Source organism: Medicago sativa, chromosome 7, assembly GCF_051527215.1.
Source record: "Medicago sativa cultivar Bolivia chromosome 7, Bolivia_mono, whole genome shotgun sequence".
Taxonomy (NCBI): Eukaryota; Viridiplantae; Streptophyta; class Magnoliopsida; order Fabales; family Fabaceae; genus Medicago; species Medicago sativa.
Genome location: NC_140755.1, coordinates 61,068,555 through 61,095,275, shown reverse-complemented (window position 1 = coordinate 61,095,275; position 26,721 = coordinate 61,068,555). Strand labels below are relative to the sequence as shown.

At 35.6% G+C, this 26,721-nt stretch overlaps 1 protein-coding gene and 1 pseudogene across 1 annotated transcript; both read left to right on the top strand.

Moving 5' to 3' along the window:
* Positions 1-1,301: 1,301 nt before the first annotated feature.
* On the top strand, positions 1,302-3,738 carry LOC146907369 (UPF0481 protein At3g47200-like). Its single transcript, XM_085726509.1, has 3 exons — positions 1,302-2,188; positions 2,384-2,435; positions 2,886-3,738. Exons 1-3 carry the CDS (start codon positions 1,467-1,469, stop codon positions 3,528-3,530), a joined length of 1,419 nt encoding a protein of 472 aa, XP_085582635.1. The 5' UTR covers positions 1,302-1,466; the 3' UTR covers positions 3,531-3,738.
* Positions 3,739-8,143: 4,405 nt separating this feature from the next.
* On the top strand, positions 8,144-9,200 carry LOC146907368 (uncharacterized; annotated as a pseudogene).
* Positions 9,201-26,721: the final 17,521 nt, after the last annotated feature.

Genomic DNA, 26,721 nt, shown 5'->3' with positions numbered 1-26,721 from the left:
GGGCAATTGATTTTTCTTAACTTAGTACGAAAGTTAAAAAATTCGAGGGAAACTGATAGACAAGAAGGAGGCGCAGTAATGATGAGAAATAGGGAAACGAAAAAGACTTGAAGATAAGAAGGATATCGAGGGACACTTGGCATATTGGGGTAATTGGAAAGGCTCCATGAACTTTTCAACTGCAGAACTTGTGGCCCACAAAATTTTAAGATCGTGCAAGAAAAGGTAATATGAAAAGACTACTCTTGGAAGTCATGGTTACCATGACGCCTCGTTTTGAAATGCTTAGAGTTTCTAGAAAATGTCAATCTTCTCCTTCGAATTTGTAGCAGTCGAAAATGACATTTTTAGGGGGCAATTTGTTAGCCTGTAATTTCAACATACTCATTTAATGCAGTCAACATTAGTTGAATTTTATCTTTGCAGGAATCGAAGTCCTTTCCTTCAACATGAGGAGTTCGATGAGATTTGTACTTGGAATGAAAGGGTCTAAAAACGTTACAGTTTGACAAGACGTGAGTTAGGAATGCAAGACCGTCGAAGTCAAGGAACTACCCTTGACATGGGAAGATTTCAAATTTCAAAGAGAAGCGGTTTCCTCAATGGAAACGTGGGAGACAAGCGGTTGTCTACTTGGAAGAAGTGTTGATCGTGGAGTTAGACTTTTTTCAGTTCTTTTATTATGTATAAATAGTAGTTTTCCATAGGGAAAACGGGTCGCAAATCACTTGTAGAAATTCTACAACACTAGAAGTACCAACGCGAGAGAAAAGAGTCATACATAATGTATGTAAAGGACTTGTTGAACCACCTTTATTTTTAATGCAATGCAATTTAGCTTTTCTTTAAGTTTCTGCAATTTTAACTATCAACCTTTATTTTGCATTTACTGCTTTTAAAAAACCTTTTTCTGTCAAAAGACACCATACAGTCTTGTCTTGTTCATAAATCTACCTATGAACTTGATGAACACAAACTCTTTTTCCTGAAAAACAATGCACAACATGTCCTAGGATTTCTGGTTTAATCCTGCTTGTAATAATCAAAATTAGCCTTTATTGTTTACCAAAAATACCAGCAAACACCTGCATGCATATCAAAATTCAACAGCAGTTGATTACGGTTGGGAGCGAGTGGCGGTTAATTACCACAGGGGTATTATTGTATTTTTAGGGTATCAATGAACAATTTCTTAGGTTAGAAGAGTAGGTTTCTCTAGAAGAAAAAAAAAAAAAAAAAGAGTAATTTTCGTTTGTTCTTATCAGTTATCCCCTTCACATGTGGTCCACCTTTTCACCTCAGAGCCGTACCCTTCACTTGTGAGGTTCGTTAGATAAAGGTGTGAGTTGAGTGCATGAAAAAACTACAACACTATCACTGAGTCCATAATATATAATCCGCAATTTGATTCTTAATTTCGTAACTTTGTAAGATCAATATCCCTCAACCATTAGTGTATTGAATGAATGATGGTATCCCAAACTATTAAAGAAAAATTTGTGGAGCTACAAAGGTACATAGATTCAGAGCAAACACCCCAAAATTCACGACCAAAGATACAAAGGGTGCCACAGTATCTCAGAAATAGAACAAAATTTGAGGAGCATTACACCCCCAAATTGGTGTCAATAGGTCCTATCCATCATGGCAATACAGATCTGAAGTTAGGAGAGAAGTACAAGCTTATGTGGGCGGCGAAATACATAGAAAACAGTGGCTTTATTCTAGAGGATCTACACAAAAAGATTGCTGATAACATTGATAAACTGAAGGGACATTTTGGCGACGATGTTTTAACTTTAACTGAAAAGTCTCTTGAAGGCTTTGGTAGCCTTGAAGAAAAGCTGTCGTGGATGTTGTTCGTGGATGGATGTTCTTTGCTCCATATCTTTGAGAAAGAGATGCGAGAGATGCGTTTTGAAGATGAGGACATGAATATTAAGTTTGATCAATGGATTCTTGTGATGATGGATGTGCTTTTGTTGGAGAATCAACTGCCTTATGAAGTACTCAAGCTATTGTGGAAAGATGAAGACGAGAGTGGATTGATAGAAAGCATGATGAATTTCTTCAAATATATTTTGGCAAGACGAGGTGAGTCACAGTCACAGAAGGAGATAAACGTGGTTCCAAACGGAGGAGAACATTGTGTATCAATACTAAATGAGTCACAATTGGAGACACCCACCAATGAAGCACGGACACTCCTCGGATTAGGCGTGTCTCGGTGTCGGACACGTGTCGTGTCCGACACCGACACGACACCGACACTTGTAATTACACTGAATTATGTGATTTTTTCAAATTATTAGCTGTGTCGGCGTGTCAGTGTCCGTGTCGTGTCCGGTGTCCGTGTCCGTATCCGTGCTTCATAGACACCCACACATCTTCTTGATCTTCAACATAAATTCATCCTCACTACAACTAATTCCCAGGTAAAATAGATTTAACAATAAAAAGTACAAAAATAAATAGAAATAACAAAAGAAATTAGGGCAACCCGGTGCACTGAAGCTCCCGCATACGCAGGGTCCGAGAAGGGGTCCCACCATTTGGTGTATTGTACGCAGCCTTACCCTGTTTTTTACACAAGTGGCTGTTTCCAGGACTTGAATCCGTGACCTTACGGTCACATAACAACAACTTTACCAGTTGCGCCAAGGTTACCCCTCAAATAACAAAAGAAATTAGAGACAAAAATATTTGGTTATAAAACTAAGGACATAATTTGAAACGGAGTAATTTGTCTTTTCTGGTTTCTAAATGATTTTTCATTTGCAAAATGTGATATTTATTATATTTATTGTAGAGGAAGTATAATTTTGATTTTTTATTTTATTATCACAAGTAAGATGATCCATTCGATTTCTGATTAAAACATATAGGATAAAAGCAACGTAGCTGCCGCCAAGAAGCTTCTTAGAAAACAAATAAAGAAATGGAGTCTGAAAAGGAAGAATGATCTGTTCGAGCCAATTACATACAGGGGCATAGAAGATCTAAGAGCAGTGGGAATAAGACTTGAGTCAAACTTTACAGATAGGCCAACAGACATAGTTTTATCTGAAGGATGGTTTACTGGAAAACTGACTATTCCTATGATCCATGTGAACAACTTTACAGCCTCTACTTTACTCAACCTGATAGCATATGAGATGTGTCCAGATTTTAAGAACGACTATGAGATTTGTTCTTATGTAGCTTTCATGGACTCGCTTATCAACCATCCTGAAGATGTGAAGGAATTGAGATCAAAAGATATTTTGTGCACCTCTTGGAGTGATGAGGAAGTTGCCAGTCTTTTCAATATCATGGGTGCTAACTTGGCGGCACCTAACATAGACAAGTATTTTATACTCAGACAGAAATTGCGTGAGCATTACTTTAAAAAATACAAGACTTGGATAGCGCTGGGTTATCGCACTTACTTCAATAATCCTTGGGCCGTTATTGCAGTCCTTGCTGCATTTACTGCCCTTGCTCTTACTTTCATTCAGACATGGTTTACGGTTCACCCAGCTAGCAAATAAAGGTGCTTTGTTATGACAATGTTGTTTTCGTTATGGCACTCTTCACTTCTCTGTGGATTTTTAATAGGTTGAATGTTTTTAATGAATAAATTTTAGGTTAAGTTTGCGTGTACGTCGTCATGACTATGAATACTCAAAAATAAAGAGTGTCTTTGTATTTCTAATGTGTGTTTGAATTGAAACATGAATAAATTAGTATTCTCATCGATGATCTACATGTTACTGTATTTGTGCGATTATGTTGATTTTGTTTAGATGAGTTATTTAATATTTTATTCATAGACATTGCAATAAGTGAATTGACCAAATAAGTTAATAAGACATGTATATATTATAGGGGAATTTGTCATTTTAGTTCCTAAATTTGTAAGAAGTTGTCAGAATAGCCTCTGAATATATAGATATTGCAAGACATTACCTGAACATAAATTTTATTAGTCAATTTAGTCTTTGATATTAAATAAGTATGTTAATGTTGACATGGCATCTAAGGTGGCAATATGACAATTAACACGTAAGATTGTGATATGGCAAAGCTTAAACGTGTGGCAGAGACTAAAATAAAGAAATTAAAGAAAAGACAATTACATTACGGGTCTTTTATCTTATTTATTTGTAACACTTTGATCCTTTATCTTTATTTTTTCTGTTTAAGTCCTTTATCACTCATAAAAGCACATATAAATATTTTTTCTCATTTTTTATTAAAAAATACATAATTTTAATTTTAAAAATATATTTTTATTAAAAAAAATCCATAAATAAGATGAACACATCATCTTCATCTTCTTTCTTCGAATTTTCATCTTCTTCATATGAATTTTCATCATCTTCCCTGAATCAAAATATTATACACAAATTTATTTTTAAATATCATAAATTTATTCTATCATTGGCCTAGGACCTCTCATTGTTGTAGGCCTAACCCTTAATTATATAGGCTCCACAATAGCTTGACCAATACCAAATGGTTGTGGTCCTCGCACATTCATATCAAATTTTGGTCCATCAAATTCACCCTATTACAACCAGAATTCATAAATTTGTTACGCATAGAATTTAGAACAAAACCATGAACTAGAATTCAATCAGAATTTCAATTAAATCCAACAAGAATCATACATATAAAGTCAACCAAAATTAGTTAATTTTTTTTGAAAAATATAATAATAAATCTCACAGATTGTGTAACTTGTGTTGGTAGAGGTCCTTGTGTGTCATCCATATGATGTGAATCTGCAAGTGTACAGTTCTATCGAAGTAGTAAAAGATTATCGATCCACATGGAGTTATATGTAATTACAGATGTGAAATCCGCAAGCGCACCATTCTATCGAAGTAGTAAAATATCGTTCCACATGGAGTTGTTGTAATTACCGATTCTCTTTTTAATTATGATTAGCTGAAAGGTTTAAAGATCAAAAATTAAACAGATTGATTGATATAAAATTTAGATAATAAAAAGCGTCTCGGGATTATTGGTTCATCGTAATGACAAATTACTCACAATCCAAACCTACATTTTCCTCTTAAATTAAATCTGTTTCTAAAGACAAGCTTCTCTAATGTATTTTATGGTTCCTTTCAGAATCCATGAGTGTGTTTCAATAACAATCACGCCTATTGTCATGGTTGAGTGTTATTGAAACCCTTTAAGAGCGAAAATTATTGCCTCAATACTTACAAAACTATTCATTTGGGGTGTTCCCATCAAGTTTTGTGTCGTCTTGTCTTATTTCATTTGTTCCAATATCAAACTTCATCTTTCGATCCTTCATTTGATATTTGAGATGATGAAATAACAACTATTAAACTTCACCTTTCGGTCCTTCGTTTAATACTTGTTACTGAGTTTGAAAACAATGAAATTAAATTAGAAAATAGATTTAAATAAGATTAGGGTTCTAGGCTTGGTTTGATCGGAATTAAGTCATTAGACTCATCCAACAATTCCAAACCTAGAGATCTACTCACTCATGGTCATGGTAGATGAAGAAATTAAATTGACGGAATAGAAAGACATGAAAGTAGATTGCTGAATGTAAAAGTGCAGAATTGTAAAGAACAATGAATTAAAAAACAAGAAAATAAAGCTTTGATCAGTTTGATTCAATGAAAACTACTATCACAAATATTCCAAGATTCAAAGATGATTTACAAGTCTGATTGTTCTCTCTGTATATAGAACAAGTCAGCCTCTAGAAAAGGAAATAGTTCCACATTATAAGGCACTAAAATCAGTCATAAAAACAACCCAAATAGGAACATAAATTTGCACTAAATCAACACATAAATATGCACACAATCAACACATAAATATGCACCATATCAGCCTTGAATCATGCTTGAATCCTTTCTTTTCTTAATCATGCTTCTAAATCATTTCTTTTGCTCAAAGACTCAGTATTTCATCATATTTTATCCGGAAATAAAAACAAACAAATTTGAAGTACCAAAGATCTAAAAAGAAATTAAAACACATAAAATTCTACTAAAATAAACACTTAAACACCATATTAAATACGACTTATCAATTACCGATTTCCTTTTTAATTTTGATTAGCTGAAAAAGTTTAAGTTTAGAAAATCAACAGTTTTAGGATTGAATTCAGATTATAAAAGTGTCTAGGGATAGTTGGTTCGTCGTAATGGCAAATCACTAATATTTCAAGTCTATTTTTTTATCTTTAGGTTAAATTCTTTTCTAAAAGCAAGAGTCTCTTAGGTATTTTATGTTTCCTTTGAGAATACATAAATGTATCTCAATAACAGCCAATCATATTCTCATGGTTGATTATTATTGAGACCCTTTAAGTGCGACCCTTATTGCCTTAATACTTCACAAAACCATTCACTTGGGGTGTTCTCATCAAGCTTTGTGTCGTCTTGTCTAATTTCATTTGTTCCAATATTAAACTTCATCTTTTGATCCTTCATTTGATATTTGAGATGATGAAATAACAACTATAAACTTCACCTTTCGGTCCTTCATTTAACACATGTTACTGAGTTTGAAAACAATAAAATTAGACTAGCAAATAGAAGTTAAACAAATAGATATTTAGACTTGGTTTGAATATGATTAAGTCATTATACTATTCCAACAATCATAAGACTAAATAGGTCTACTCACTCATGTTCATTGTAGACAAAAAGACTAAAATTAAAGCGACGTAATATAAAGGCATGGATAGTAAATTGCTGAATGTAAAATTGCAGAATCGTTTATTATAAAAGCTAGAGTTGTTTGGCTACAATGTTTTCCCTAATGCCTAGAATTTTTTCCTCCTAAACAAGTACTAATTGCTACTCTAAACTCAACCGTTCAAACTCTATTTTCACACTTAATCACACCCGTTGATTCAAACTCTAAAAATGTTTCCTCATATAACTTCATTAATGCAATTAAAGACGTATTAAATGCTAATCAATTCATTCAACAATCCCCTCCACTAATTGCTAATCAAAAAAATCATAAACATCCATTAAAACGAACTTATATCAATTGGTCACGAAAAATAAACAAAATGCTAATCAATTCATTGAACAATCCCCTACACTAATTGCTAATCAAAAAAATTTGTTTGGCTACAATGTTTGCACTAATCCACCCTATTTTGCCCTAATGCCTAGCATTTTTCCCTCCTAAACAAGTACTAATTGCTACTCTAATCTCAACCGTTCAAACTCTCTTTTCACACTTGTTCACACCCATTGATTCAAACTCTAAAAATGTTTCCTCATATAACTTCGTTAATGCAATTAAAGACATATTAAATGTTAATCAATTCGTTCAACAATCCCCTACACTAATTGTTAATCAAAAAATCATAAACATCCATTAAAACGAACTTATATCAATTGGTCACCAAAAATAAAAGCTAGACTTGCTTGGCCTAATTCACCCTATTTTGCCCTAATGCCTAGCATTTTTCCCTCCTAGACTTGCTTGGCCTAATTCACCCTATTTTGCCCTAATGCCTAGCATTTTTCCCTCCTAAACAAGTACAAATTGCTACTCTATTCTCACCCCTATTTTCACACTTGATCACACCTGTTGATTCAAACTCTAAAAATGTTCCCTCATATAACGTCTTTAATGCAATTAAAGACGTATTAAATGCTACTCAATTCGTTCAACAATCTCATACACTAATTGCTAATCAAAAAAATCATAAACATCCATTAAAACGAACTTATATCAATTGGTCACGAAAAACTTGATACACAGAGAAGTTAATCGACTATCCTATATATTATATATATCAAATATGCTTCAATAACAAAAAAATAACCATATATAATATATTAAACACATTTGTCACGCTAAATAATAGCTCTATCTTTAATCGCCCTAATCAAAAGCTCTACCAATTACGGCCTATTAAAAGCAATTATTCAATTTTATGCTAATCAATTACTATTGCATTAATTGCTTTTATGGCTGCAATGAATAATAATTATTACCAATAGAAGACTATCATCATTCACATTTGAAACTAACAAAGAGAATTGCCAATTACCTATTTAAATACCACTTAGTTATGCAAATACAACCATTATCTACTTTAAGCAAATTTAAGCAAATATAACTCTTTCTTGCACTTGCTAATATGGCAAACATTTACACCCCCATTTCAGCTGTGACAGGTGGAAAGAAGAATTTGAAGTTGATTGTCCGTGTGGCCCATATATGGCTGATCTGTGATAAGGAAAATCCAAACAATATTATCTTCATGAACATGATATTGGTTGATGAGAAGTATATTGTATAAATCGATTGTATAGCATAATGATCCTTTTTTCAAGTTGCCACTAAATACTATGGTTTATATTTGATGACATGTTATTTTTTGTTTAGCGAGGACGGATCCATGCCACAGTTCGTAAGTTCCTGGTGCCAACGATTCAAGGAATGGTTGAAGAAGTAGGAACATATAAGCTAGAGAATGTCATGGTAGGATTTAATGAGGGGAATTACAAACTCTTGCCACACAAGAACAAACTTAACATGTCGGCAAATGCGAAATTTACTAAGGTGAATGCAAGCAATTTGCCGAGGAACGTGTTTGAATTCATGTTTTTCAAAGACATTTTGATCTCTCCGGCAGAGGACGTGGTTACTGGTATGAAATCCTACCTTTTATTTATGCGAATTTGTTACTAGCTGTAATGATTGCAATTTTTTTTTTGTAGATGTCATTGGTCATGTAGTCGAGAAAGATAGTGTACGCGAAACCAAAAAGAATGGAAGGAAAAAGCAAAGTCATTGATCTTACACTCGAGATAACTTATCAATTTATTTCAACTAATGACTTTATTCTCATGATCGAGTTAATTGAGTTATTTAATGTTTCAGGAACACAAGGATCCGTTGCTCTCTTTGGGGTGAATTTGCAACTGATATTGAAAACTACTTTTCAACCCATGACAACACTAAGCCTGTTGTACTGATTGTACAGTTTGGCAGATTGAGGAAGTATATGGGTAAATTTTTTAGTAATGTGTTATGAAAAGTTTAGTGTACTCACCGTAGTTGTGACTTTATTACTAAATTAACTATTATTTAACGAATAAACAGATGCAATGGGCGTGGCGAATTCGTTTTTCGGGGCCAAGGTTATCATGAATGGTGATCTTCCTGAAGTTGAAGATTATAAAAAGGGGTAAATAATAGATTTCATCAATAGTCACGACAATTCTAATATATTATGTATGCTACCATTTTATTTTGTTATGTATGATATAAATCTTCTATCAGCAATGTATGGTTACATTATTTTCATTGATTCGATTAACTTCTACGTAGTAGGACCCGTGCGGTAGCACGGGTCATTGGTCTAGTTGTAAAGAACAAGAAATTAGGGTTGCAGAAAATTAAAACCTAAAATAAAAATGAAAACTTTAATTCAATGGAAACAATTGTCACAAATATTCCAGAATGGTTTTAGAAGTCTAATTTCTGCTCATTATATAGCATAAGCCTAGCATCTAAAAAGGAAATAGTTCCACATTATAAGACACTAAAATTGGAATTAAAACAGCACTAAATCAGCACTAAATCAACACATAAATGCACTAAATAAGCACATAAATATGCACCGAATCTGCATCAGGATAGCGCGCACGATTTGTTGTAAATGGCGCATGACTGTGCGCGATATTTTGGCCACAATTTCATTTCTCTTTTCTTCTCAAACAAGCTTCCATCATGCCTCATGCCTCAGTCATGCTTCTGAGTCCCTTCTTTTGCTCAAAGACTTGATCTTTCATCATTTGTGATTCTGAAATTAAAAGAAACAATTTGAAGTAAAATAGTTCAAAAAAGAAACTAAAGCTCACAAAAAATCTATTAAAATAAACACTTAAAACACATCTAAATTACGACTTGTCACCATATCAATAGGTACATTTTCCATAGGTTGTGTCGAGATCAAGTTTAGTGGCATAGGATCCACACCTTGACCATTACTGAAATACCCCGATTTTGAAATATTAATTTATCGGTATTATTGTTATACAATACTATATAATGAACTTAAAGTTCAAAAACAAAATCTTCACAAAAAATGGCATTTGCCAATCTTTTCTCGTGGGACTTTTTTGCATTATGATTGTCCTGGCTTCGGGTAAGAAACATATGAAATTTTCCCTTATGTTCTATTTCTAGCATTCATTTCACAACAATTATTTATTTTTTTCTTTATTTTTTCTTGCATTTTTTTTTTTGCATTTCAGTTTTTGTACCTTTTTTTTGGGGATTTATTTGCTTAATAAAATCAATAGTTTGTTATACTAGATCCAAAAAGTACTTAGAATTTAGAGGGCTACTTTTATCTAAACCGATCTCATAAAAATAAAACTCGAACTTGTCCTGATTAAATATCGACATTTAGACTTTTTTTCAGATTATTTTTCTCTCGGATGAGTAAATATCGACAAAACGGTATTTTTCAATGCCCAGATGGATAAATCTAAAAGGAGCAGTTTTCTTGAAACATGGACATACCTCAGATTATGTGTGTCTTGATGTCGGACACCGATAAAACACTTATGATTACACTGAATCATGTCATTTTTTTTAAATTATTATCGGTCTCTTGTCCGGTGTTCTGTGTTTGTGCTTCATAGACAGTTTTTAAGAAATACATAAGGAAGCACCCTAAATCTATAGCTTCGAAAGGAGTTTTGAATTTTTAAATTTTATTTCTATAGCAGTCTTAAACTTCACCATATCCATGGTGGAAACTGAATCTTGAAGAAGAAGAAGGAGAGAAAATGAGAAGAAAAAACTGATTCTATTCAATTGAAATCTGAGTTATTACAACAGTGCTTATTTATAGTAGTTCATAAACCTAACAAACTTGTAACTAACTTTTAGATCAAGTAAAGCTAGTGTGCACAATAAGGTTCTATGGAATCACAAGGAAACTTGCTCTCCAAGTTATCTAATGTTAGTAACTTGCTCTGCAAGTTACTTAATGATACAAGGAGTAAGTAGTTTAACACCCTCCCTCAAGCTTAGCATGGTAAATATCTAGCATGTTAAGCTTGGGAATGAAAGACTGGAAGCTCTTAGGTGGCAATGGCTTTGTGAAGAAATCTGCAAGTTGTAATTGGGACTTGATAGGAAGCAATTTGAAGAGACCATGTTGTATTCTTTCTCTAACAAAATGACAGTCTATCCCCAAGTGTTTTGTCCTTTTATGAAACACAGGATTCCCAGCTATATGAATAGCACTTTGATTGTCACAATACAGCACTGGTGATTTGATGCAAGATACTCCCAAATCCTTCAGCAGATAGAGAAGCCACTGTAATTCACAACTGGCAAATGAAAGAGCTCTGTATTCAGCCTCTGATGAGCTTCTGGAAACAGTTTGTTGCTTCTTAGCTCTCCATGAAACGAGTGAAGATCCAATGAAGAAGCAATACCCAGAAGTTGATCTTCTTGTATCAGGACACCCTGCCCAATCTGCATCTGTAAAACCAAGCAGTTGTAAGGTGGAATCTCTTCTGAATAGCAGTCCTTGACCAGGAGTTCCCTTAAGATATTTGACAACCCTACAAGCTATTTCATAATGAGTAATTGTTGGTGCAGACAGAAATTGACTTATTTGTTGAGTTACAAAAGCTATATCTGGTCTGGTTGTGGTAAGGTACAAGAGTTTTCCCACAAGTCTTCTGTAACTGAGGATATCATCATATGCTTTTGAAGAGTCCTGATGTAGTTTGATGGATGGATCAAGTGGTGTTGATACTGGTTTTGAGCCAAGTAATCCAGTGTCATGAATAAGATCCAGACAATATTTCCTTTGGCAGATGCTGATTCCAATCTTAGAATGTGCCACCTCTATGCCAAGGAAATATTTAAGCTGACCAAGATCCTTGATCTTAAAATCTGTGTCAAGTGTGTGTTTGATTTTATGAATCTCAGTTAAAGAGTTCCCTGCTACTATGACATCATCTACATAAACCAACAATGCAGTGAACATAGAATCTGAGTGCAAAGTGAAGAGGGAATGATCAGAAGCAGACTGTGTATACCCTTGACTAAGTAAAAAACCAGTCAATTTTTCATACCACTTCCTGCTTGTTTGTTTCAAACCATAGAGAGATTTCAACAATTTACACACTTGATTTGGTTTAGGGCTGATAACACCTTGAGGTACAGACATATAAACATCCTCAGATAAATCTCCATGTAGAAAAGCATTATTTACATCCAATTGATGTAAATGCCATGATTTAATGGATGCTATAGCAAGAAGAGTTCTGACAGTGGTAATCTTGGCTACAGGTGAGAAAGTGTCAAAGAAATCAAGCCCCTCAACTTGATTATAACCCTTTGCTACCAATCTTGCTTTGTACCTTTCTATACTCCCATCTGCCTTATGCTTCACTTTATACACCCATTTGCTTCCAATAGGTTTAACATTGGGTGGAGGATCCACAAAAATCCATGTTTTGTTGTGTTCCAAAGCATTAAGTTCAGAATCCATAGCCTTAACCCAACAGTCACATTTGCTGGCCTCATTGTAACTGGCAGGCTCAGAAGTATTTGTAACAGCTAATGCAAACTTCTGATGAGAGGGAGACAGACTATTGAGTGAATGAAAATGATTAATAGGATAGAGTATACCTGAAGATGATGAATCAGCTGTCTCTTTAGAGGAATTGCACACATAGTCTGATAAATGGATAGGCTTTTGTGTGGTTATGGTTGACTTTCTCAGTGATGATGAATCAGGGTTAGGTAAGATATGTGGATCCTGATTGTCAACTTCTATGTTAGGAGTTACTTCAGGTTCATAAATGTCAGGGTTAGCATCATGGGTTGTGTTAAGTTGTTGGTGGTTAAAATTTGTATTGGTGATTGGTTCAATAGGTTCAGGTTCAATGACAGAAGTGGCAGGATTGCTTGAATAATATTGCCACTGAAAGGGCTGATTATGGTTAGTGTAAGGAAGAATATGTTCATGGTAGGTTACATGTCTAGATAGAAATATGGATTTGGTGTTAAGATCAAAAAGAACAGCTTCTTTAACACCTTGCTTGTAACCTAAGAAAAGAAACTTTTTGGCTCTAGAATCAAATTTAGTTCTGTGGTCTTTAAGAGTAGAGGCATAACATAGACAGCCAAAAACTTTAAAATCATTTGGGTCAGGATTTTGACCAAATCTAAGAAAATAAGGAGATTTGTTTTGCAGCAAAGGAGTGGGAATTCTATTGATTATGAAAACTGCATGCAAAACTGAATAAGACCAAAACTGTTTAGGTAATTTTTATTGAAAAAGTAAAGCTCTTGCAACATTCAAGATGTGTTGATGTTTTCTTTCTACTCTCCCATTTTGTTGGGGAGTCTCAACAAAACTTCTTTGATGTTCAATACCTTTAGAGGAATAAAAATCAGGCATGAGAAATTCAGGACCATTGTCTGTCCTTATAGTTTTGACTTTACAATTGAACTGATTTTCTATCATGACAATGAAGTTTTTAACATGATTTTGGACTTCAGATTTTGACTTACAAAGAATAATCCAAGTAAAACGACTATAATCATCAAGAGCAGTAATGAAATATTTATAGCCATGTACAGATTGGGTGGAAACAAGACCCCATATATCAAAATGAAAAACTTCATAACATTTGTCTGCTTTATTTACACTGAGCTGAAAAGGTAATTTTCTATGCCTGGAGTAATGACATATATCACAGACAGAATTCTCATCAATCTTAATACAGGGAAAAGATTGTTTCAAACTAAGTAACCTATAATTGGACAAATGACCTAATTTGAAGTGCCATAGGGCTTCTTGAGGCAAAAAAGAAGAGCTTTGTAAACTGGTTTGAGATGAGGCTATGACAGGTTGAAGCTTGGTTGATGAGGAAACTTGTGTGGCAAGTGTAACACCCTATTTCTAATAAGCGGTAAAACGCGCGAATACATCAGATATATTCTAGAAATATATGCTACGTCTCCGAATAAACCACAATACATACATGCATAAAGATCATGTCACATCACATAGCAGCGGAACATATACATATAATCCATAAACAACTCCCAATCTCAATATAATAAAAATATATCCTCCATATCTCAAATGTAACAATATCTCAACTCCAAAATACATAGTCAATAAAGCAACATGTAAGAACTATCCTAGATCAGAGCCCTAATCTAGACACCTGCAAATAAAGAGGAACTTCACTCCTCGGCATCATCAAGCAAAACAGACTAAGCATCTTGCACTCCATCTACCCGTCCATACAGAAAGGTAGGTGGTAAACCACTGAGGGTTAACATTACATCATCATATTCCATAAAAGATTTAAACAAAAACATTGGAAATGAAAGATATATTCAAGAATACAAAATAACAAATCATACATGTATTCACAGGTATTCATGATTCTCATACCATTCAAACCATTCCATATCATCATTCCAAGTTCATATCAACAAGTGTATCATACACGTATCACATATACATAACCCTCCCTCCTAGAACACTAGCATCACATGATTATTATTATCCCCCATCACTTACATTTCAAGCTATCACATGATTATCATAGCATAGCATGCATATTCAACCTCTAATCAAGTCATCAACAAAAGCTCATCATTTATCAACATCAATCAATGAAAACATTACTCACTTCATTACTCATCTAGCATGCTTATCTCAACAAGTACAATTCATCATATCGAAGTTATACGCAAGCCATCATCATTATCAAAGAACATCACCACATCATATATGTATATATACATATACAAATCTCACCTCATCATTATTATTAAAATAACCATCATCAATTATTCAAATGCATGCAATGTTCTAGACTCTTCTCTAGATGCATGTGGTACCAAAACACCTCAAGGTCGTCACCTTCGATGCAACAAAAACATCGTACTCACCTCAATTGGATATAAAATCCGCCACCATCAGTCTTGGATATAAAATCCACCACCATCATTCATGAATGCATGAACATATGACTCAACTACAAATGCATATGTTCACACAAACAATAATCACCTCACCATCACCAATACTTGTATATATGCAATCATCAACAAGTCACCACCAATCATCAAAAATCACACAACATGAAGTTGTCACATAATTATACCACCAACAATCAACATTTAACATGCTCAACAAACAACATAACATAAAAATGTTCATCACCATTCAATTAGTATATATGCATCGACAACAATTAACCACCACTTGACATTTATACAATCACCAACAACATCCACAATTCAATCAACATATAATTGTCACATATATACATCATCAATCATCTCCACATAAATCAACATATAATAACTCTCCATAAAGGATTCACTATCAATTGATTCACAAAAGTCATCTTTAGTCAAGTTCGTCTCTCAAAATCGCAACAATGAATTAATTGAACATTTGAGTCAAAACCAAGTAAACAAGCTCAATTGCCTATGCCTTGTATTCTCACAATTCACATATGTGCAGTAGAGGTTACATAAGCATTTCATCGGCCAAATACGATGAATTCATAAAAATCACCAGGTTCGTCTCCCTTTATCACTTTTCACAAAAATTTCCATTTTCAAATCAAAACAAGTTAGATTCACCACATCATAGTTTAAATACCATTAAACACCTTTATTGAACTCATAAAACTCAAGTTTGGAAGTTTAGAAGCAATCCATAAGGTTTGGGTCGACTTAGAAATAGTTATGCGGATTTTTCGTAAAATGTCTCTAAGACCTCCTTGGAGTATTTTCATCATAACTCAAAAACCAAAAATCATTTTCAAGTCAAACCAAAGCCATTGGAAAGCTAACAAAATTATCTACAACTTTCATGTTTACACCAAAAGCCAATTCAAAACGAAAAAGGGTGAAAAACGTGAATATTTCCCAGATTTGCCTGACAAAATCGGTGGCCGATTTTGGGAAATCGGTGGCCAATTTTTCCCGAGTCAAAACTGGAAAATCAACCCAGAAATCGGTGGCCGATTTTGGCAAATCGGTGGCCGATTCTGGGCTTCACAGCAGTTCAAAATGTGACGGTTCCAACCCCTTTTTGCCCCAAAATCCCAATTTTGATCATCCCAACCCCAAAACTCAATCCCAAAGATGTTCATAGGTCACATACACTTCAAAACACTTAAACTTGCATAAGTTTTGAGATTAACACATCAACACATCAAATTCATCAACATAACAAAATTCACCAAAATATCATCACTTCCTCAACTTTCAACAACAACCCAAAATCTCTTTATCAAATCATCAATCTTAATACCCAAAGCACCAATCCAACAACAACATGTTTCAAATCAATAACAACAACTAATGAACACAAATTCATGCACAATTCATTATCACAACTTCATTTCTCATCAAACTTGCTCAAGAACACAAAGCACCAACAACTATGCATTTAAACATGTTAATTCACATACTAACATGCAATTATCATATAAATCATGTTCTCAAACATAACAACAACAATTATGCACGAATTTTACAACAATTAGATTCAATTCATCAATTTAACAAAATGGGTAAAGAGAAAAAGATATGAATTATGGTTGAAATCTAACCCTCTTACCTCTAACACCAAGAATCTCTAACCCAAGCTTCAATTTAGCTCATAGATGATGAATCCCTCTTCTAGCTCTAACCTTCCTCTTCAATCTCTTCAAGCCCTTTCTTCTCTCTATCTCTATCTCTTCTCTCAAATGAAATGAAATGATAAAATGTTTGTAAAACCTAGTTCCACCAACAACTAGAGTTTATATATCCTCTACTCAATTGGGCTTATCTCACAAACCTTAATGGGCCTAACCCATTTCTATTCTAACACTCAAAATGTCACTACTCACTTAATGGTAAATTATAACACTAACGGTCACTTAACGGTAAACTAAATAATTACCCCACTCTCAAACACTTAGTAAAATAAAACCCTCACTAAGCACTAAAAATAACTTTCAGCAAAAATTACAAAATTACCCCTGCCCTCAAAATGACCAAAACACCCCTAAGTCCAAAATGACTAAAATACCCTTCTAACACCGAATTCTACGAATCCCAACCAAAAATACACACAGAGGCAATTAATCACATAAGAGCACATAGAACACACACAAATAAATCTAGCAAAAAATCGGGCTGTTACAACTCTCCCCCACTAAAAAGAATTTTCGCCCTCGAAAATTACCTGAAGGAAACCACTCTGGATACGCAACCCTCATCCTAATCTCCGATTCCCAAGTGGCACTCTCACCGGTCGGTCCAACCCAAATCACTTTAACCAAAACGACCTCCTTGCCACGCAAACGCTTCACTTCACGATCCTCAATCCTCACTGGCCAAGTCTCAACGGTCAAATTATCCCTTACTTCCAAATCATCCACTTGAATCACATGAGACGCATCATACACATACTTCCGCAACTGAGACACATGAAACACATCATGAAGATTCGACAAAGATGGCGGTAACGCAATCCGATACGCTACAACCCCAACTTTCTCAACAATCTCCAACGGTCCAACAAAACGAGGAGTCAACTTCCGACACTTCAAAGCACGTCCAACACCGGTTACAGGATTCACTCTCAAAAACACATGATCACCAACCTGAAACTCAATATCCTTCCTCCTCTTATCATGATAACTCTTCTGTCTACTCTGAGACGCTTTCATCTTCTCTTGAATCATCTTAACCTTCTCGGTCGTCTCTTGCACAACTTCCGGTCCTAACAAAGCACTCTCTCCTGACTCATACCAACACAACGGCGTCCTACATATTCGACCATACAAAGCTTCGAACGGTGCCATTCCAATACTAGAATGAAAACTGTTGTTGTAAGTAAACTCAATCGACGGTAAACATTCAATCCAACTGACACCTTGCTCCAACACACAAGCTCTCAACAAATCTTCCAAACTCTAAATAGTCCTCTCCGTCTGACCATCAGTCTGGGGATGATAAGCAGAACTCAACCTCAACTTAGTCCGCAAAGCAGCTTGCAATCTTTCCCAAAACTTAGAAGTAAACCTCGGATCCCGATCCGATACAATACTAGAAGGAACGCCATGCAATCTAACAATCTGCTCAATGTAGATCTCAGCCAACTTCGCCACAGACATACCGGTCTTGATAGGAACAAAATGTGCCGACTTCGTCAACCGATCAACAATCACCCAAATCGAATCAAAACCCTTAACAGTCTTCGGTAACGCTCCAACAAAGTCCATAGAGATACTATCCCACTTCCACTCTGGCACAAACAACGGTTGCATCAAACCCGACGGTTTCTGATGTTCAATCTTAGACTTCTGACAAACCAAACAAGCATACACAAACTCTGCGATCTCTTTCTTCATTCCAGGCCACCAAAACAACCTCTTCAAATCTTGGTACATCTTAGTCGCTCCTGGATGAATACTCAAACTACTTCTATGACCTTCTTCCAAAATCTGTCTCTTAAGCTCAAGAACACTAGGCACACAAACACGATCACGAAACATCAAAACACCGTTCTCATCCAATCGAAAGTCTCCACCTTTGCCTTGATTAACCAACACCACTCGATCTACAAGTTCCAAATCTTCCTTCTGACCATTCTTGATCTCTTCCAAAATATTACTCGTCAGCTTCAACATTCCTAACCTCACACCATCCGGCGTTAACTCACTAACCAAACTCAAGTCTCGAAATTGCTCAATCAACTCCAACTCTTTCATCATCAAAGTGGACATATGCAATGACTTCCTACTCAAAGCATCAACAACAACATTGGCCTTTCCAAGATGATAGCTCAACTGGAAGTCAAAATCCTTAAGATACTCCAACCATCTCCTCTGCCTCATATTCAACTCTTTCTGGTCAAACAAGTACTTCAAACTCTTATGGTCACTAAACACTTCAAACTTAGAACCATACAGATAATGCCTCCAAATCTTCAACACATACACGACAGCCGCTAATTCTAAGTCATGAGTTGGATAATTCTTCTCATGCACTTTCAACTGCCTTGAAGCATAAGCCACAACCTGACGATTCTGCATAAGCACACCACCAAGACCCATCTTAGAAGCATCACAATACACAACAAAAGATTCCTTCGGATTCGGCAAAATCAACACTGGGGCTGAAGTCAACCTCTTCTTCAACTCTTGGAAACTCTTCTCACACTTAGCATCCCAAACATAAGCTTGTCCTTTCCGAGTCAACTGCGTCAATGGCAACGCCAACTTAGAGAATCCCTCAATGAACCTCCGATAGTAACCTGCCAATCCAAGAAAGCTTCTAACCTCAAATACGGACTTAGGTGATTCCCACTGCATCAACCTTCGATGGATCCACGGCAATACCACCTTTAGAAATCACATGACCAAGGAAACTCACTTCCCGCAACCAAAACTCACACTTCAACAACTTAGTAAACAACTTATTCTCCTTTAAGACTCCCAACACAATCCTCAAATGCTCGGCATGCTCTTCTTCAGACTTCGAATACACCAAAATATCATCTATAAACACCACCACAAAACGGTCCAGAAAAGGATGAAATATCCTATTCATATATTCCATGAAGACACCTGGCGCATTAGACACTCCAAATGGCATCACAGAATACTCATAGTGTCCATACCTCGTTCTGAACGCAGTTTTGGATATATCTTCCGCCTTCACTCTAATCTGATGATATCCTGATCTCAAATCAATCTTGCTAAACACTTCCGCACCAACCAACTGATCCATCAAATCATCAATCCTCGGGAGCGGATACCGATTCTTGATTGTCACCTTGTTCAACTGCCGATAATCCACACACAACCTCATGCTTCCATCTTTCTTCTTAACCAACAACACTGGAGCACCCCACGGAGAAACACTCGGCCTGATAAACTGTTTCTCGAGCAACTCTTCCAACTGTTTCTTCAACTCACCCAATTCTGATGCAGACATCCAATAAGGCGCAATCGAAATAGGACTCGTTCCAGGTACCAAATCAATTACAAACTCAACCTCTCTCTCCGGTGGTAACTCGGTAATGTCGTCCGGAAAAACTTCTGGAAACTCTTGCACTACCGGCAAATCACCAACTCCTTTCTCACTATTCTCCTTCAAGGAAGCAAACATCATGAACACACAAGCTTCGCCATCCAAAGACTTCTTCACTAGCTCCGCGGTTAAGAACCTTCCACCTTCTTCAGCTACCGGTTTAGAAAACGTTACACTCTTGGTCAAACAATTAATGTTAACACCAAAAGTCAACATCCAATCCATACCAAAAATCACGTCCATATGCTTCAACTGAAGACACACAAGACCCAACTCAAAATCAACAGGAACCTTAACACAAACAACAAACAACTGAGCCTCCGCAGCCAAAGATACCTTCCCTTACCAGACCCAACGAACCTGAAACAACCTGCTACTCCCCCCACTACGCTCAAACCCACCTAAAAGAACGAAACAACACAACAAGTACCGACAGTACTTCCGTACATGTCGCATACAAACAGGAAAATCAACGGGTTTTGGGCTGGACAAGACCGACCACGGCTCTGATACCAACTTGTAACAACCTATTTCTAATAAGCGGTAAAACGCGCGAATACATCAGACATATTCTAGAAATATATGCTACGTCTCCGAATAAACCACAATACATACATGCATAAAGATCATGTCACATCACATAGCAGCGGAACATATACATATAATCCATAAACAACTCCCAAACTCAATATAATAAAAATATATCCTCCATATCTCAAATGTAACAATATCTCAACTCCAAAATACATAGTCAATAAAGCAACATGCAAGAACTATCCTAGATCAGAGCCCTAATCTAGACACCTGCAAATAAAGAGGAACTCCACTCCTCGGCATCATCAAGCAAAACAGACTAAGCATCCTGCACTCCATCTACCCGTCCATACGGAAAGGTAGGTGGTAAACCACTGAAGGTTAACATTACATCATCATATTCCATAAAAGATTTAAACAAAAACATTGTAAATGAAAGATATATTCAAGAATACAAAATAACAAATCATACATGTATTCACAGGTATTCATGATTCTCATACCATTCAAACCATTCCATATCATCATTCCAAGTTCATATCAACAAGTGTATCATACACGTATCACATATACATAACCCTCCCTCCTAGAACACTAGCATCACATGATTATTATTATCCCCCATCACTTACATTTCAAGCTATCACATGATTATCATAGCATAGCATGCATATTCAACCTCTAATCAAGTCATCAACAAAAGCTCATCATTTATCAACATCAATCAATGAAAACATTACTCACTTCATTACTCATCTAGCATGCTTATCTCAACAAGTACAATTCATCATATCGAAGTTATACGCAAGCCATCATCATTATCAAAGAACATCACCACATCATATATGTATATATACATATACAAATCTCACCTCATCATTATTATTAAAATAACCATCATCAATTATTCAAATGCATGCAATGTTCTAGACTCTTCTCTAGATGCATGTGGTACCAAAACACCTCAAGGTCATCACCTTCGATGCAACGAAAACATCGTACTCACCTCAATTGGATATAAAATCCGCCACCATCAGTCTTGGATATAAAATCCACCACCATCAGTCATGAATGCATGAACATATGACTCAACTACAAATGCATATGTTCACACAAACAATAATCACCTCACCATCACCAATACTTGTATATATGCAATCATCAACAAGTCACCACCAATATAATATATATACAATCACCAACAATCATCAAAAATCACACAACATGAAGTTGTCACATAATTATACCACCAACAATCAACATTTAACATGTTCAACAAACAACATAACATAAAAATGTTCATCACCATTCAATTAGTATATATGCATCGACAACAATTCACCACCACTTGACATTTATACGATCACCAACAACATCCACAATTCAATCAACATATAATTGTCACATATATACATCATCAATCATCTCCACATAAATCAACATATAATAACTCTCCATAAAGGATTCACTATCAATTGATTCACAAAAGTCATCTTTAGTCAAGTTCGTCTCTCAAAATCGCAACAATGAATTAATTGAACATTTGAGTCAAAACCAAGTAAACAAGCTCAATTGCCTATGCCTTGTATTCTCACAATTCACATATGTGCAGTAGAGGTTACATAAGCATTTCATCGGCCAAATACGATGAATTCAAAAAAATCACCAGGTTCGTCTCCCTTTATCACTTTTCACAAAAATTTCCATTTTAAAATCAAAACAAGTTAGATTCACCACATCATAGTTTAAATACCATTAAACACCTTTATTGAACTCATAAAACTCAAGTTTCGAAGTTTAGAAGCAATCCATAAGGTTTGGGTTGACATAGAAATAGTTATGCGGATTTTTCGTAAAATGTCTCTAAGACCTCCTTGGAGTATTTTCATCATAACTCAAAAACCAAAAATCATTTTCAAGTCAAACTCAAGCCATTGGAAAGCTAACAAAATTATCTACAACTTTCATGTTTACACCAAAAGCCAATTCAAAACGAAAAAGGGTGAAAAACGTGAATATTTCCCAGATTTGCCTGACAAAATCGGTGGCCGATTTTGGGAAATCGGTGGCCGATTTTTCCCGAGTCAAAACTGGAAAATCAACCCAGAAATCGGTGGCCGATTTTGGCAAATCGGTGGCCGATTCTGGGCTTCACAGCAGTTCAAAATGTGACGGTTCCAACCCTTTTTTGCCCCAAAATCCCAATTTTGATCATCCCAACCCCAAAACTCAATCCCAAAGATGTTCATAGGTCACATACACTTCAAAACACTTAAACTTGCATAAGTTTTGAGATTAACACATCAACACATCAAATTCATCAACATAACAAAATTCACCAAAATATCATCACTTCCTCAACTTTCAACAACAACCCAAAATCTCTTTATCAAATCATCAATCTTAATACCCAAAGCACCAATCCAACAACAACATGTTTCAAATCAATAACAACAACTAATGAACACAAATTCATGCACAATTCATTATCACAACTTCATTTCTCATCAAACTTGCTCAAGAACACAAAGCACCAACAACTATGCATTTAAACATGTTAATTCACATACTAACATGCAATTATCATATAAATCATGTTCTCAAACATAACAACAACAATTATGCACGAATTTTACAACAATTAGATTCAATTCATCAATTTAACAAAATGGGTAAAGAGAAAAAGATATGAATTATGGTTGAAATCTAACCCTCTTACCTCTAACACCAAGAATCTCTAACCCAAGCTTCAATTTAGCTCCTAGATGATGAATCCCTCTTCTAGCTCTAACCTTCCTCTTCAATCTCTTCAAGCCTTTCTTCTCTCTATCTCTATCTCTTCTCTCAAATGAAATGAAATGATAAAATGTTTGTAAAACCTAGTTCCACCAACAACTAGAGTTTATATATCCTCTACTCAATTGGGCTTATCTCACAAACCTTAATGGGCCTAACCCATTTCTATTCTAACACTCAAAATGTCACTACTCACTTAATGGTAAATTATAACACTAACGGTCACTTAACGGTAAACTAAATAATTACCCCACTCTCAAACACTTAGTAAAATAAAACCCTCACTAAGCACTAAAAATAACTTTCAGCAAAAATTACAAAATTATCCCTGCCCTCAAAATGACCAAAATACCCCTAAGTCCAAAATGACTAAAATACCCTTCTAACACCGAATTCTACGAATCCCAACCAAAAATACACACAGAGGCAATTAATCACATAAGAGCACATAGAACACACACAAATAAATCTAGCAAAAAATCGGGCTGTTACAGCAAGGAAGTACAATCCCTCTATTAATTCAGCCAAACCAATCATCCTCAAGTTCCTCCTTTCCTGTATTAAACATTTATCATTATCAAAAGTTACTATGTAGTCTGTATCCATACATAGTTTAGGTACAGATAACAGATTCAACTTGAATTCAGCAACATATAATACATTCTTAGCAATCAGTCCTGGAGAAAACTGAACCGTGCCAGAAAATTTTGCTATAGCTATACTACCATTTGGTAGCTTGATATGCACATGTTTAATTGACTGATAGGAATCAAAAACCTTAATAGATGAGCATATGTGGTCACTTGCACCTGAATCAACTATCCATGAACCAAAACTGGAATGATTCAAGGCATACGAAAGTCTAGATATACCTGAGGTCACATGATTAGTGACATGATTAACCTTGCTAGATGCACTCTGCTGCTGAGTTTGAAGAAGATTAACTAGTTGTTCATACTGCTCCTTTGTGATACCAAAAGAATCATTCTCTTTGCAGCTTTTTGAATCATCTAACTCCTCCCTTTCTTCATGCACTTCAAGAGAGGAATTGTTAGCAGTAGCAGAGTTCTTCCCAAAGTTTGGAGGAAATCCATGTTTCCTATAACAAGTGTCAACAGTATGGTTGCTTCTTCCACAAAAAGAACAAACACGTTTGGCACCAGAAGTGGATGAAGAACCTCCATAGCCACGTCCTCTTCCTTGGGACTTAGGAAAATTCACTGCATTGATGAGTATCTTAGATTCATCAGCAGGAATAGAAACTCTAAACTGCCTTTCATGCTGTAAAACCATTGAGAAAATCTTGTTGAGAGTTGGTAAAGGATTCATCAATAGAATTTGAGAACTCACAAGATCAAATTGATCATTAAGACCAGTGAGAAAGCGAATAGAACGTGTAATTTCATGTTGATGTTTAGCATTAAGGACACCAGTATTGCAAGTACAACGATGAGGACATGCACAAACCGGAGTTGGGAGATAAGCTTCAAGTTCTTCCCATAAAACCTTCAAAGCAGTGAAAAATTCAGAAACAGAGCGTGAATCTTGTTTCAATCCAAAGATTTCACACTGTAATTCAGAGATTCGAATGTAGTCCCCTTGAGAAAATCTTTCTTTGAGCTCGTTCCAAACATCTACAACATTCTCAAGGAAAAAAATACTCTCTGCAATGGAATCCTCAACAGAGTTCATGATCCATGAATGAACAAGCATGTTGCAACGGTTCCACGCCTTGAAACTTGGATCAAAATCCGTAGGAACTGGAATTGATCCAACAACAAAATCAAATTTGTTCTTTCCTCCTAAGGCTCTTCGCATTGAACGCGCCCAAGAATGATAATTGGAATTGTTCAATACCGGAGTGATATCATCTTAAACTTCACCATATCCATGGTGGAAACTGAATCTTGAAGAAGAAGAAGGAGAGAAAATGAGAAGAAAAAACTGATTCTATTCAATTGAAATCTGAGTTATTACAACAGTGCTTATTTATAGTAGTTCATAAACCTAACAAACTTGTAACTAACTTTTGGATCAAGTAAAGCTAGTGCACAATAAGGTTCTATGGAATCACAAGGAAACTTGCTCTCCAAGTTATCTAATGTTAGTAACTTGCTCTGCAAGTTACTTAATGATACAAGGAGTAAGTAGTTTAACAAGCAGGACTACATCCAGGTTTGAACGATAATCCAGAGGTTGACAAAGGTGCAAAGGTACATACTGAATTATGTAATGGACCATGTGATTTAGATTGCATACAAAGGTGCAAAAATCAAGGATACAAAGGAGCTGTCTGTGTAGGATGGATTCCTAGTTGTTGCTGTATGAAGTAATGAAAGAAATTACATTGAGGAATTAACTAAATAAGAATCATATTCCTCCATTGCTTTATGGAAGGATAATTACAAGAATAATGCATTATTCTAATCAGTGTGTTTCAATATATCGTTTTTGACATTTGTTGTTCAAAAAGCCGAGACATTGCTGGTCGGGTGGCATTACTTCTTTGGCAAATTTGGGCTGCACGTAACGATGTCATTTGGAATGACACTCATCATACTTCAACAAGCATTGGAAGGACATCACTAGATGCATGGAAGCAATGGCAAGATGTTCATAAACATCCCTCGCTACCGATTGTGCAACACAGCCAGATTTGAGTGCAAGGGAGCAACTCAGTTTGGGAGAAATCGAGCGAGACATGGTTGAAGTGCAATGTGGATGCCGCGTTTCATGACCGTAACCATCTTACATCTTTTGCGTGTTGTGTTAGAGACTCCCGGGCCCAATTTATTCGGGCTCAAACGAAATGTCAAAGGGCAAATATGACAGTTTTGGAGGGGGAGGCAGTAGCATTACTCGATGCTATTCACTTTGCTGATGTGAATAGATGGGACCGGGTTGTCTTGAAGTCTGACTCCGTTAGTCTTGTGCAAGCTCTGTCGTCTCCGGGCCATGGTGATTCAGAATTCTATGCTATTGTTTCTAGTATTGTTGATCAGTTATCTTTACATTCCAACTTTGAGGTGAAGTTTGTTAGGAGACAAGCGAACATGGTTGCTCATACTTTAGCTAGGGAGGCCTGTTCTTGGGTTAGTCACCATATTTTTAATTCTTATCCTTCTTGTATTGAACATTGGTTGATTAATGATAATAGTTAACTTTGTTTTGGTAAAAAAATAAAAAATAATCATGATTGTGTTTTCTTTAATTATGAATAAAAATGCTGAAATGCAAGGATAAACTTTGTTATCTGATCACCAAAATTTTAAATTTACA

Excerpts from the sequence above, each read along its gene's own strand:
- LOC146907369 (XM_085726509.1), top strand. The coding sequence starts at position 1,467 with ATGATGGTATCCCAAACTATTAAAGAAAAATTTGTGGAGCTACAAAGG. Across the intron at positions 2,189-2,383 it reads TCACAATTGGAGACACCCAC|ACATCTTCTTGATCTTCAAC; the intron begins CAATGAAGCACG and ends ATAGACACCCAC. Across the intron at positions 2,436-2,885 it reads TCACTACAACTAATTCCCAG|GATAAAAGCAACGTAGCTGC; the intron begins GTAAAATAGATT and ends TAAAACATATAG.